Source organism: Trachymyrmex cornetzi, unplaced genomic scaffold (assembly GCF_001594075.2).
Source record: "Trachymyrmex cornetzi isolate Tcor2-1 unplaced genomic scaffold, Tcor1.1 scaffold221, whole genome shotgun sequence".
NCBI classification, from domain to species: Eukaryota; Metazoa; Arthropoda; class Insecta; order Hymenoptera; family Formicidae; genus Trachymyrmex; species Trachymyrmex cornetzi.
This window is the reverse complement of record NW_017296859.1, coordinates 78,008-92,377: the sequence shown is the minus strand read 5'-3', so window position 1 is coordinate 92,377 and position 14,370 is coordinate 78,008. Positions and strand designations below refer to the sequence as shown.

Below are 14,370 nucleotides of genomic sequence, written 5' to 3'. Positions count from 1 at the left end.
AAGTCAATAGTGGCGGAAACTCTCAGAGTATTAGATCTGGCGGGAGAAGCGGAAAGAAAAACGCAAACGATGAAAGGAGATCTAAGGCGTCAGGTGAAGGTAGGGGTTAATGTGGCGAAGATCGCCATACAGCGACTCGTTTCAGATATCGCCAAAAGCACAGGACCCGTTGACGAGGTGAGGAACAGTAATCTCGCGTTAGAAAGGGAAGTCCTCAAGATGAGGAGGGAGATGGATACCCTGAGGAGGGAGAGAACCGCATTGAAAGACCAAGTGGAAACTCTAACACGAACGGTGCAGGAACTCAGAGAGAGGGAAGAACGAAGAGGACTAGGACAAGGAGGTACAAATCCCCCGCAGTTAGATGAGGAAATAGCGGAGGAATTCCCGACACTGAGGACACGAAAGGGGAAGAACCAACCCTCGGTCCCAATAGAATCGGACGAGACGAGTGAGGCCCTCCTACCTCCGGTGTATAGGCCGGTGCTACGAGGTGTGCAAAAGAGGATAGAGGACAGGCCGCGAGTTCGCACGAGCGTAGATAACACTGGTAGGATCGTGATGAGTGCGAATGAAGGGACTCGAGAGGAAAAACGAATCACGAGTAGAGTGGTAAGAGTAAACGAAACACGCGCGAGGGACAGCTCCTTATCCCCAGCCAGAGAGTATCCGAGGGAAAGTGAGGGATGGACGAAAACTAAAAGCAGGAGGGCACAAAAAAGGGCTAGGAGAAAAGAGAGGGAGAAAATAGATCCAGGGAAAGATGTCCAGCGGGAAGTGGCGCCGGAAAGAGCAGCCGGACCTAGGAGGGACAGGAACCCAGATAGGACAATGGAAGCAGCAATCAGAAGAGCACCAGAAGGAGGAAGAAATGGGGGAGCCATAGCCCGGAATATGAATAAAGTACCGGCACGACCAGCAGCGAGAGATCCGCGTTTCCGAGCACACAGGACCGCAGCAGTCCTGCTAAGATGCGAGGAAGCAGGGGGAAACTCCGCGCCGACATATGCGGATGTTATGAGAATGGCAAGAAATAAGATATCTCTGGATGAACTAGAGATATCTAATACTCGAATACGTAAGGCCCAGGCAGGGGGATTATTGATCGAAATCCCGGGCGGAGAGGAGGCTAGTGCGAAGGCGGAAGCGCTCGTCGGCCGGCTGAAAACAGTAATAGCTGGGAGTGAATTTGAGAAAAGCGTAAGCGTTATACGCCCGGTACAGAGAGCGGAGGTAAGACTGATCGATGTGGATCAGTCGGCCACGGTAGAAGAAATAGTAGAGGCGGTGTCCAAAAGTGGAAAAGTGCCTGCTACAAGTGTTAGAGCGGGTCCATTGAGACAGGGCAGGGGCGGTTTGTGCACCGTGTGGGTTCAGTGTCCGTTAGCGGGAGCAAACCTAATGCTCAGCAGCGGGAAAATAAGAGTTGGCTGGACTATGGCAAAGGTGGTCCCACTGGCAAAGAGGAGGCTGCAATGCTTCCGGTGCCTCGCGGTGGGACACACCAGAGCCAACTGTCTGAGTATCGTGGACAGATCGTCGTGGTGCTTTCAGTGCGGGGGAAGCGATGGCCATAGGGCATTCGGGTGTAGAGCCTCGCCGAGATGCCCAGTGTGCGCCGCGAGAGGCATGAACGCGAATCACAGAGCGGGATCGACGTCGTGCGTGCCGTACAACGGGAGAGGGCAAACACCGCGAAGTGAAGAATTAAACGCGGTAGGAACGGAGAAAGCGAGTGAGGGGGCCGATCGGGGGGCCCAGGCTTCAGGGTCTGCGCTAGCAGAGGACATGGACATTTGTGATGGCTAAGTTCGCACAGATCAATGTCAATAGATCGAGGCCCTCACAGGACCATATAGGAAAGATATCCGATGAATTGGACGTCGGACTGGTCGCCGTGGCGGAACCCGCTCGAATACCAGACAGCGACAAATGGTTCGCTTCTACGGGCGAGCCACCGTCCACGGCGATAACGTGGCAATAGGGAGGCGTGAGGACGCCGTGCGCACCCCGGTGCAGGGGAGCGAGATTCGTGGCTGTGGACTGGGGGGACGTGACGATCGTCTCGTGTTACTTTCCCCCCAGCCTCAGCATCGCCGAATTCGTCCAAGATCTGGACGAGATGGACGATAAATTGCGGGACGTACTACGAAGGGGACACCCAACAATAGTGGCCGGCGACTTTAACGCCAGAGCGCAGGCCTGGGACCCAGAAAGGCCAAACAGGAGGGGAGGCATCCTTCTGGGCTGGATGGGGACTAGAGGACTGCAGCTTATTAACAATGGGATGGAACCCACGTGTGTGCACCCTCGAGGTACATCCGTCGTGGACATCACGTTGGCAACACCAACCGCAGCCAGGAAGGTTACGGGCTGGCGGGTCGCGACCGAAAAGGAGTCCTTATCGGACCATAGGTATATCCTAATGGACTTGGGAGCCTCGTTGAGGGGCACCGAACTAGGAAGAACAGCGCTGAAAAAATTCCCGAGATGGGTCACGCGACGCATGGACCGGGATATGATGGAGGCGGCAGCGGTTTTCTCGGCGTGGGAAGGAGTTCAAGGAGATGGCGCCCGGAGTGCGAAGAGAATAGATGAGGTTTTACGGGACATAGCGGACGCGGCAATGCCCAGAAAGGGACCCTCTAAACGTCCATCGGTATACTAGTGGAACGAGGAAATAGAGGAGCTCCGACGGGCCTGCAATAAATGGAGAAGGAGACTAACGCGAATGAGAGGGAGAAGATGCGCCTGTCCAGAAAACGTCAGGACGCTATGGGACGGACTGAAAGAGGCTAGGCGAGAGCTCAGGAGGGCCATAAGTAAATCCAAGGCCAAAATGTGGAAAGAGTTCGTGAATGACTTAGAGAGGGACCCATGGGGATTGCCCTATAAAGTAGTCACCAAGAAGTTGTCGACTGGCAGTGCCTCCATCGTGGAGACTCTACCACCGGACGTTGCAGAAGGGATAGTATCGGTGCTATTCCCAAAAGGAATCACATCCCACAACAACGGGACGGCGATGGAATGGCGAGAAGAGCACGCGGTGACGCATGAGGAGGTGCTGGAGGCCTGTGCGGGTGTTAAAACCGGGAAGGCTCCAGGACCGGATGGCATACCCGGAGGCGTCATAAAAGAAACTATAGGACAGCTCATCCCTCTTTGGTTGAGGTGCTTCACTGAGTGCCTCAAAGAGGGATACTTCCCCCGACAGTGGAAGGTCGCGAGACTAGTGCTTCTGAAAAAGCAGGGTAAACCGGACCTAGCCCCGTCCTCATACAGGCCGATCTGTTTGCTGAGTGAGGCGGGGAAGATGTTTGAACGGGTCATCGTGAATAGGTTAAGCGCGTTTCTGGAACAGAATGAAGGCATAGCCGAGAGTCAGTTCGGTTTCAGAAAGTACCGCTCCACAATAGATGCAGTGTGGAGACTGCGAGAAAGCGTGGATGAGGGCTTGCGGGACGGTGGGGTGGTGATGGCGATGTCGCTAGATATAGCGAACGCCTTCAACACCTTGCCGTGGCCGATCATAAAGGAGGCGCTTAGGGAGAAGAAGGTGCCGGAACACCTTAGGGCCATCCTCGGCGATTATTTGGCGGATAGGGACCTATTATATATTGACAGAATGGATAGGTACAAACGTGTGGCAGTTACATGCGGGGTTCCACAGGGTTCGGTCTTGGGACCAATCCTGTGGAACATAGGGTACGATGCTATCTTGAGGCTTAGGCTCCCGGTAGGATGCAGAACGATGTGCTACGCGGACGATACTCTGCTGGTCGTAAGGGCGGACACATTGGATGAAGCGAAGATCAGAGCGGAGGTAGGCGCGACTTTCTTAATTCGGGAAATAGAAAGGATGGGGTTGCGAGTATCGATAGCAAAAACCGAGGCAGTGGTGTTTACTGGGGGCATGGTCCCGGGAAATGCGACCCTAAGGGTGAGGGGAGGGGTGGTCCCGATTGGGTCCACCGTGAGATACCTGGGCTTGACCCTGGACTCGCGGTGGACCTTTCGGGATCACTTCCGAATCGTCGTGCCTAAAGCGTGGAGAATGGCAATGGCGCTGGCAAGAATAACAGCCAACATTGGCGGGCCGGGTGAGAAGCGTAGAAAAATGTACGCGACCGCTGCGATGGCCGTCATTATGTACGGAGCGCCGATATGGGCGACCACCGTGGCCGGGGATCGGTGGATCTCGAGTAGGATTAGGAGGCTGCAGCGACAGCTGGCGCTAAGGACGATCAGGGGGTATAGAACCGTATCACACGACGCGGCGGCCATACTGTCGGGTATGGTCCCCGCCGACATAGAAGCGAACAGACTGAGAAGGTCATATCTCCGACGACGGCAGACCATCGCCGAAAACGGGGTGCTGTCCCCCCGTGAGAGGGACAATATAATCAGAATAGAGCGACAGCGCGCGCTCTGGAGATGGCGCGAGCGACTCGTTGAGATGCCCGCGAGTGGTCTCGGAGCGCTGGTGCGAGGCGCAGTAGCGGAACACCTGGAGAGGTGGGTGGAAAGGAGGCATGGGGCCCTCACCTACCGCACCACCCAGGTCCTGACCGGACATGGAGTATTCGAGGCCTATCTGTTTAGGATAGGACGTCGGATCTCCCCAGTATGTTATTATTGCCGCGCGACAGCGGATACGGCGGTGCACACCCTGCTGTTTTGTCCGGCCTGGGCGGAACAGAGAGGGGAGATTTTAGAAGCAATAGGGGTCGATAGGACCTACGATGCGGTGGTGGGGGCGATCATGCTCCACGAAAACGTTTGGACTGTCTTCATGACCTTCTGCGAGGGGGTCATGAGGAAGAAGGAGGAGGACGAGCGTGCCCGAGAGCGGGGGGTTATCCGGGCACCCGTGGACGCGCTGGTCCTCCAAGCCGACACATCGGACAGCGAGGAATGAGGCTCGCTGGCAATGGCGCGGTGGTGCACGGGCGCACAGGGGTGGATTAGAAGCCTAAGTGGACCCCTGCACCACACAAGAATGTGTATATAACGATGTATATAGCGATGCGTTGGACGTATGTATACTGTATATATATGTATATTGTAATGTATATAGTGTACAAAGATAGCGTGGCACGCGGCCAATAATAGTTAGGTAGATAAACCCGAATTGGTGATAGAGGGCTTGCGGCCCTGTAGGTGGGGTGGCACCTTGACGATATGCTAGGCTGCGGTTCCAGGGTGTCACCCCATAGGCCTAGGAGGGCGTACGAAAGGGGGGAGTTTTTAGTCGGTAGGCGGCCGTCTCGGTGCGTTCATGGGATACATGGTATCCCAGGGATCACGAGATGGTCGAATCCGGCACTCCCGACGGTACGGGTTGTCGGGGGTTTTCCCCTTCCCGATGGGTGTCCCGAAAGGGTCCCCCTCGGGAGGGGGTATACGAAGATTTTCTCCTCCCACGTAAAAATAAAAAAAAAATAAAAAAAAACACCTGATTGGTTGCCGGAATTGTCCAACTTAAATGTTTAATTATTCGCAAAAATAAATGTTAAAAAGCGAAAGTCCATAAGGATTTCATGTTCAGGAAGTTATTTCCTAATTATTTAAGCTATTTTTGACACTGTAAGGCCTGTTTGAATGAGTAACTAGAAAGAAACCAGATTAGGGAACATAGAACGCACCGCGGAAAAAAGTACGCTCCATTTCTTCCCGGCCATCTTGCCAGCGAAGCCAGCCATATTGAAAGTCAGTCGTAACCGAGTAACAGATCGTGGCGGACGTGCGTCGCGTCGGTGCGGCTCAGAACAAAGCGGAACGCGCAAATACCATATAAACCCGATCTAAATCGAGTCGGGAAAGTGTGTTACCGTCTAAGGAACATCGCGAAACGCGAATAAAGGCGAGAAATCGTGAATTTCGGTAATAATCCGACATATATAGAAAACACGGGAAATCGGCGAAAAAATGCCGTAATTCATTGAAATACGTTAATAGTAAGTCTCCCGTAAACGCCCCGCGTCGTAATTACACGAGAAAAGTGAGGAAATAGCCTCCAAATACGTGATACGCGGTACATGCAAGCGCGGCACGTGAGAACAATGGCGACGGCCATCTTGGAAATCGTGACGCACGAATTGTGTAGAGACCTTTTACTAGAGACTGATCATTTGGCACACAAATGGCGACGATAAATCGATAAATCGATTCGATCAGTTGTCGATTTCGTTTGTTGATCGTTATATCAGAAGAAATGTATTACATGTAGGTAGGAGAAATAGCTTGTAAGTATACATATTGACTGAATTTAGGTATTAAAATAGATTGTTATTTATATAGAAATATAAGTAAAAGGAAAATATAAGTAAAAGGAAAATATAAGTAAAAGGAAAATATAAGTAAAAGGAATAGTGTTTTTTTATATTATGACCTCTTGGATACGATAAAGGCTGTGTTCCATTAAACGCTCACACGCTTATGGAATCATTTCATCCTTGTTGTTTATTACATGTCAAACAAGGAAAAACGATGCTCGTGATCGTTGCGAGCGTCAAGTGGAATGCACCCAAAGATATTAAAAAGTTCATAGCGTTTGAGCAACACTTTGAAAATTAAACAAGAATATTGAAATTCATGTAAAAAAAATAAATATACCATGTTCGCGCTTAATTTTCAAGGTATTCTCTATCCGCCTCGAATTTTTTAATAACATTAATATATTCAAGATGTCAAAGTCTATAAAAAAACATTATTACTTTTGCTTATACCTTTTTAGGCAGAAATCAGTTGCTTTTCGCGCTCGGCTGAACAGCGTTCCTTATTGGCGCCGCCATTAGTGTGCTGAAGTCACGTGCACCAATCAGCAAAAGTCCCGAAATGATCAGTCTCTAGTAAAGGGTCTCTAGAATTGTGCGACACGACGCGACAACGCGAAGTGAAATAAGTTAGAGAGAGAGAGTTAGAGTGTCGATTCGTTCGAAATAACGTGTGAATGTGAGAAAGAGTGAATGAAAGGCCATTTATTTGTTATTTGTTGGTGTTAATTATTAATAAATTTATTTTCGTTACACCAACGTGCCTTTCGTCTTTATTACGACGTATACCAGTTCCACATATAATAATAAGATTCTACGCAACGAAGCGAGACGACATACGACGACACAAGCCTCTCAATTAAGCGGCCAATCACAGGAACGACAGAAAGGAAGGAAGCCAATCAGAGCCATCCCTTCCGATAAGGCCAGCGAAGCGGGATAACCAAGGACCCGAATTACCTTCTCTGTTATGTAGGTCAAACAGAGTGGCGACCAAAGTAAGTCACGACCAGTGATAATTAACAGTAGTGAATTAATAAATGGAAATACACGGATTTAATTAATATTGAGGCATTAGTCCGGTCACACCCTCACTCCCCCCTCGTTGCCCTTGGGTTAGAACCCGCCTATATACCCTACTCTAGTTGCTTCTAACAAAATAAACAACTTAATTCTTGGCTCTCTATGGCGGGCCTTCGCCTTAGCTTAACAAACCAAACATACAAAAAAAAGAAAGACAACTAAACGTTATACCTTACATTTGATCGAAACTACTTATTGAATAAACAAACGTATATATATGTATATGACTATCTATTTGATTAACTATTTATTATTTTTTCTTTTTTTGTGGTTTTGTGTGTTTATTTGTGACGAAACTTACTAGCTATATGTTTTTGCGGGGTTTGTCTTCCCGCGTGTTCGCTGTGCTGAGGCCGAATCCGGGGTAGCAGGCGGATATCCTTCTCCGGCTGCAAGGTTAAATTGTAACCGGATCTTGCAACCGTGTGCATTTTTCCTGCTTTATGCCATTAATTAGAAAAACCCGCAACATTTACAGAAAACTACGCCCAGGACAACGCCGGCAGAGCGGAAACAATTTCCTGTGGAAACGGAACAACAACCGACAGCGGGACTCGACACGGAAAATATCCAGCCAATAAGAACAACCCCATGATTTAATTATTAACATATTTTTTATCACATTATATTTTATTACAAGTTTATTATGATTTTTATATGTTGTAAAAGGTCTCATCTGATAGAAGGCAGTAAGATAAAAAAATTTATTTAAAGTTTCAAAAGCTCAAAAGAGAAAGTAATAATTATTTTGTATGTTATAAGAAAAACCACAAGTATATGATTAATAAAATTATCTAAGTTAAGAAGCTGAAAAAAGAAAAAGAAAAAGAGTTAAAAGATTAATGTGAGGGAAAAAGATAATACCTCAACCTATCTAAATATCCTATCAAAGGCGATCCATAGTCATTCCAGCAGAGTAACCTAAAAAAGAAAATAAACAATTAAGATAAGCTATGCTAGAGTAACATGAATTAATTCACACATAAAAAGATTATACTTACCACAACAAGAATTGCTGAGAATGATAGGTGACCCTGAAACATAAAGAATAAGTATAACAAATACCTAGAAGGTAAGAAGCTATTAATTAGCAAGAGATTTATATTATTGAGTGAAAAACATTTATTTCCTTACAAGGGCATGTAACCCTAATTATTTTGCATGATATCAGTTTATTTCAAGCATGTAAAATATTTGGAACAAAGTATACAAGTTAGAAGAAGACACAGTAATTATTTCTCATTCATAAGACAGAGATAGACATATCAAAATTATTAAACTTAGCCAAAAGAGCAATCAAGCGATTATTTCTATACCTACTTTACAGAGAGAGTCCAAATTTATTATTATCAGAGGTGAGAAGAAAGTTTGTTCCAAGTAAGTTATATAACGTTAAGATACGTTTAAGTTCATAAGGGACTAAAATTTTCATACGCGAGACGTTGTTTTGTTATTAAAGGTATTAAAATCACTTCCAGGAATTATTTCTGAATTATCTAGGGCATAACGAGCCATTTCCAAGTTATTTATAATTATTCTATCACATACGAGTCATTTCTGACGTAGACATATATATAAGTACTCGCATATCAACATTTTATCAATTGGATATTGTAATTGAATTAATTCAGCAACAGGGACAATTAATAGGTTAAAGGTAAATTATTTAGAGTTATTTCGTATTATTTCGATTTGTTTTTATTAATATTTAGAGGTCCAAGCAGTATTGACCAATCACAGAAGACTTGCTGAATTTGTCCAAAATTTAATTATCCGCGTAAAAATGTATAAAAGCGGAAGGTCCACAATTAATTTGTGTAAAGGAGGCTACCTCCGAATTATTTAACGTATTATAAATATTAAAAGGCCGTATGAATGTTGTTACTAAAGGAAGACCAGATTCGGGAACACCGAACCGACCGCGGGAAACAGTACAGACTCCTTCTTCTCGACATCTTGGCAGTGAAGCCAGCCATCTTTGAAATCAGTCGTGAATAGACCACCAAGCGAGACGGACGTCTTGAACCACGCGGCTCGTAGTATTGCGTAATCGGGTGAAAATCGGTACAAACCCGGTAACTAGATATACCGTATCGTGCCCCGACGCTAATTAAACATCGCGAAGCGCGAATTAGCGCGAAATAACGCGAAATACGGTGGAAATTCCGTAATTATCGCTAAAGTGCGGAAAACGGCGAAAATACGTCGTAAATCAGTTCTAAACGTGCAAGGCACGATTCCCGTTAACGTAACGCGTACGGTAAACGCGAAATTAGCGAGGTATTGACCTCGAAACACGTTGTGCGTAGTGGATGATGCAACATCACGCCACCTTTGTGAGCGGCCATCTTTGATAACCGCCATTCGTCGTAAGAGCGACGCGACGCGACAACGCGAGATAGAAAGAGAGAACGAGTGTGATGGCGAGATAGTCGAATTATAAGAAATTATTGCGTGTGAGTGAGAGTGTGAATGAGGGCCTATCAAATTAATTATTGGTGTTATTTCTGAATAAATATTTTATACCTTGTTACACCAAAAGTGCCTTTCGTGTATTTCTTCACGGGTATTACAATTCCGAATTAAATAAATTCATCACCGCATATCGACGGGGACACATCCGGCGAACCAGACATCTCGACCGACGGGCCAATCAGGACAGAAGACTGAAGGAAGGCATCCAATTAGAGGACGTACTATCCCAAAAGGCCATTTCCTTGGAATATCCAGGACGAGCAATCCTTCTCTGTTAGTTGGGAAAACAGAGTGGCGACCGAAAGGTAAGACACTATAGGTGATCTACATTATTAAATAATTCATGAAAGACTCGAAAACACGGGATTATTTGAATTAGAGATAGAAATCCGGTTACAATCTATGCCTCGATTTTGAAATATTCCGTGCTTTTAACCTTTTATTAATTATTTAATTATTATAATCACCTATAGTAACTTACTTTACGGTCGCCACTCTGTTTTACCACCTACAGAGAAGGATGCATTGTCCTGGTTGTCCCAAGAAATCGGCCTTAATGGATAGGAGGTCGCTGATTGGATGCCTTCCTTCCGTCCTTCGTTTGGATTGACCGTCTAGCTGAGATGATCGTGTCGTCGGGTGATGTCCCGTTGAGATGCGGTGATGACTTAATTTACTTTCAGGAATGGTAATTCTCGTGAATAAATACACGAGTGGCACTTTGGTGTAACACAGGTAAAGGATTCATTCAAACAGAACACCAATAATTAATTAACAGGCCTTTCATTCACACATTCCATTCACTCGCGTAATTCCGTAGAATTCGACACTTTTTCGCTCTCTTTCTTTGTTTCGCGTTGTCGCGTCGCGTCGCACTTACGACGAAATGGCGGTTATTCAAGATGGCCGCCCTAAAAGGTTGCGTGATGTTGCATCATCCGCTGCGCACGACTTTCGAGGTTATTTCCTCGCTAAATTCGCGCTATCTACGCGTGTTGCAATTACGGGATACGTACTGAATACGTTTAGAAATGATTTACGGCTAATTTTCGCCGTTTTCCGTACTTTTACGGTTAACTCGGATTTTTTACCGAAATTCGCGTTAAATCGCGCTAATTCGCGCTTCGCGATCTTTATTATACGTTCGGACACGATGCGGGATAACTTAGATCCTTTGTTTGCAACGATTTACCGTTTACGCAATTTTACGAGCCGCGTGGGTTGTGACGTCCGTCCCGTACGCACGCTCAGTAACGACTGACTGGCAAGATGGCTGTCGCCAGCGCCAAGATGGCCAAGGAGAAACGTTGTGTTCAAGTTCCCCTCGTGTGTTCGGTTTCCCCGAATATAGTTAGTTTTTAGTTATCTCATTCACACGGCCTTTACATGGAAAATGGTGTTTTATAAATTTTTATTGGAAATATTAACCTTTGATACCTGAAATTATTCCGATTGGTCCGTAGACTTGTCCAAAACTGGGAATCGAACTCTTAATACTTGGAATAATTCTCTTTTATGCTAATAATTATAAATTTATTGTCGAATAATTATAAATTTATTGTCAAATATCAAAGTTTTACTTCAAAATATAAATCTGCGACTTAGGCTGTGTTTGGGCAGAGTGCTATCAGCGCCATTTGTGTAGTACTATCCTTGTCTCACGTCTAATGGACGATGAAGATAGAATGACAGAAATAGCGCTAATAGCGTCTCCCCGAATCCAGCCTTGGAATGCATCCGAATTCTTGGATGTTCCGAATAATATGAAATAACTTCCTAATGACTCGATTTAGTCCAAATAATTCTGAAAACTTGTGTAAGCTACCTTTTTGCTATGAAATTGATGTAAAAGTCGCACATTCATCTTTTGACTGCGTGTAACGCGTCTACACGTCTTTAAACTACTGTATGATTAATTGGAATGTCTCTTGCTCATTTATCTAAACATCTTTTGCGTAACTAGAATTAATTATTAACTTTTGTCTCTGACTTATTTTTCATTTTTTATTTATCTGTTTGGTTCCAATTACTCAAATTTTTTATATAAACTCAAAATTAATTAATACGTCTTCTATGTGACGTCTGTAACTTGAAATAATTATTCTTAACTGGATTATATGAACTTTTCTTAATATGTGATTTCTTACCTTTTATGTATTTAATATAATTGTATTTTTGTTTCAGGGTCACCAAAATTTTCTCAATGCATTTGTTTATGGTAAGTATATTTATTTTTGTCATGTTATCTCCTTTTATATGTAATTTAATTTGTTCTACTTGTGTATCATTTGTTTTAATTATTTATTTTTCTTTTCAGATTATTTCGCTGGAATATCTCTGGATTGCCTTATGTAGGATAATTAGGTAGGTTGAGTAATTTCTCTTATTTTATATATTCTTAAACTCTTTTTTCTTTTTCTTTTGTAGGTTTTTTCCCTCTAAATAATTTATTGAAACATAGAATATTAACTTTTACTTATATTGCAAAATAATTAATTGTATACTCTTTTTGAGCTCTTAACATGAAATAATTACTTTTATAAAACTGCCTTATATTCGACGAGACCTTTTACAAAATAATAGTATAAAATATAAATGGTTAAAATAATAAATAATAGATCCATATCCTCTGGATGCTTCTCGTCGATTAGTGTTTTTCTTCGGTGTCGGGTCCCGTTCCCGGTTGCTGCTGTAAGTCCTCAGGAAAGTGTTTTTCGCTCCGCCGCCGTTGTCCTGGGAATTCTTTTCTGTAATAGTGCAGGTTTTTTTATGATTAATGGCGTAAAGGCAGGAAAAATGCATACGGTTGCAAGGTTAGGTTGTAACCGGATTAATGCTTTGATTTATTTAGACCCTGTATTATTTTAGAATTATTTAATTAATTGTTACCGTGTTCACTGTTACCCAAGTGGAACAAGAAGTCATTATAATATCAAAATGATCATTAAAAGTCATTTTTCAATCATTTTCGATTCATTTTAATGTCATTTTGACGTTATCGTGACTTGTTGTTCTGCTTGGGTAGTGACTTACTTTTACGGTCGCCACTCTGTTTTACCCACAACAGAGAAGATTCTGGTTCCTGGGTTGTTCCGCTTTGTCGATCTCAGCGGTAAAAGGTGGATGCTTATCGTCCTTCCTTCCTTCCTTCGCTTGAGTTGGTTCGCTCGGATCAGGAATACTCGTCGTTGTAATTGCAGCGTGATGTAGCGTTGTTGTATATTAATTCGTGGATGGTGTTGTTAACATTAATTAAGTAGGCCAATGTGGATAACACACATAAACTTTATTAAAGAATGAAACACAAATAATTAAAACAGGCCTTATTCACTCATCTCACTCACTCACACTCTTCCTTTCACACTTTCCGACGCTCTATCTATCTTTTTTTACTACGCGTTGTTGCGTCGCGTCGCTCTTACGACGAAATGGCGGTTAATCAAAATGGCCGCCCGACGATGTGGCGTGATATTGCATCAACCACTTTGCACAAAGGCTTTCGAGGATAATCACTCGATAATTCCGCGTTTTCTACGCGTGTTACTACTTCGGGATTCGTACTAAATACGATTGAGAATTATTCACGGCGACTTTAGGCCGTTTTCCGCACTTTTACGGTTATCTCAGAAATTTCCCGGAAATTCACGTTAATTCGCGATAAATCGCCTTTCGCGATATTTATATTACGCTCGGATTCGATGCCGCGTGCGTCTAACGCGTAGTTTGCAACGATTTAGCCGATTGCGCAATTAATTGAGCCGCGTGGTTCGATTGTGACCGGATTTATATGTTAATTAATTCAGAGGACCTTGTAACTATATCAAATAATTGAAATAATTAAGTAGCATCGTTATTGACTTACTATTTAATGTGTGGTCGCCACTTAGTTTGACCCTTAACTAAGAAGGTATAATGCTTTGGTCGGTTAGGCAAACTGCTGGGCTCTGCAGGAATGGGATGGCTGCCCTGGCCTCTTCCGTCCTTCCTGTCCTTCTTTTGTTCCTTTGAGTGAGGTCCTTTTGTCTCGAAAGACTGGTGTCGATGCTCGCTGAGTGTTGTTGCAAATTAATTTTGGAGAGGTAATTATTGCGGAATAATCACGCAATGGCACTTTTGGTAACACTAGATAATTATTTATTCATTCTTGTAACAACTTTTTAAATAATGGCCTTTGTCCTCTCATTCACTCTTTCACTCGCGCATTCACTCGTTCCCTATTCTAGCTCGCTCTCTTTCCGACTTTATGTCACGCGATATGTCGCGTTGTGTCGCTCTTAGCGATACAAAATGGCTGCCTATCTTAATGACGTAATATTGCGTCAGCCTACTACGCACTTACTACTCGCGTTAACTTCGGCTAATCTATTCCTACTCACGCTTTCGCATTTCGCGATTTTCTTAAATAGCGTGGCAAATACTTACGGATTTAATTACGACGCGTCTTACCGACTTCGCGCGATCTCTTTACGTAAAACCGGGTAAAAATATTAAATTCGCGTGTTTCGCGATAAATCCGCAATCGGCGGTTTGCTTTATA

The 14,370-nt window shown here is 44.4% G+C and overlaps 1 protein-coding gene across 1 annotated transcript; it reads left to right on the top strand.

Annotated features, from left to right (window-relative positions):
* Positions 1-69: 69 nt before the first annotated feature.
* Positions 70-1,984, top strand: LOC108760142 (uncharacterized). Its single transcript, XM_018505945.1, has 2 exons — positions 70-1,769; positions 1,834-1,984. Exons 1-2 carry the CDS (start codon positions 70-72, stop codon positions 1,982-1,984), a joined length of 1,851 nt encoding a protein of 616 aa, XP_018361447.1.
* The last annotated feature ends 12,386 nt before the right edge of the window (positions 1,985-14,370 follow it).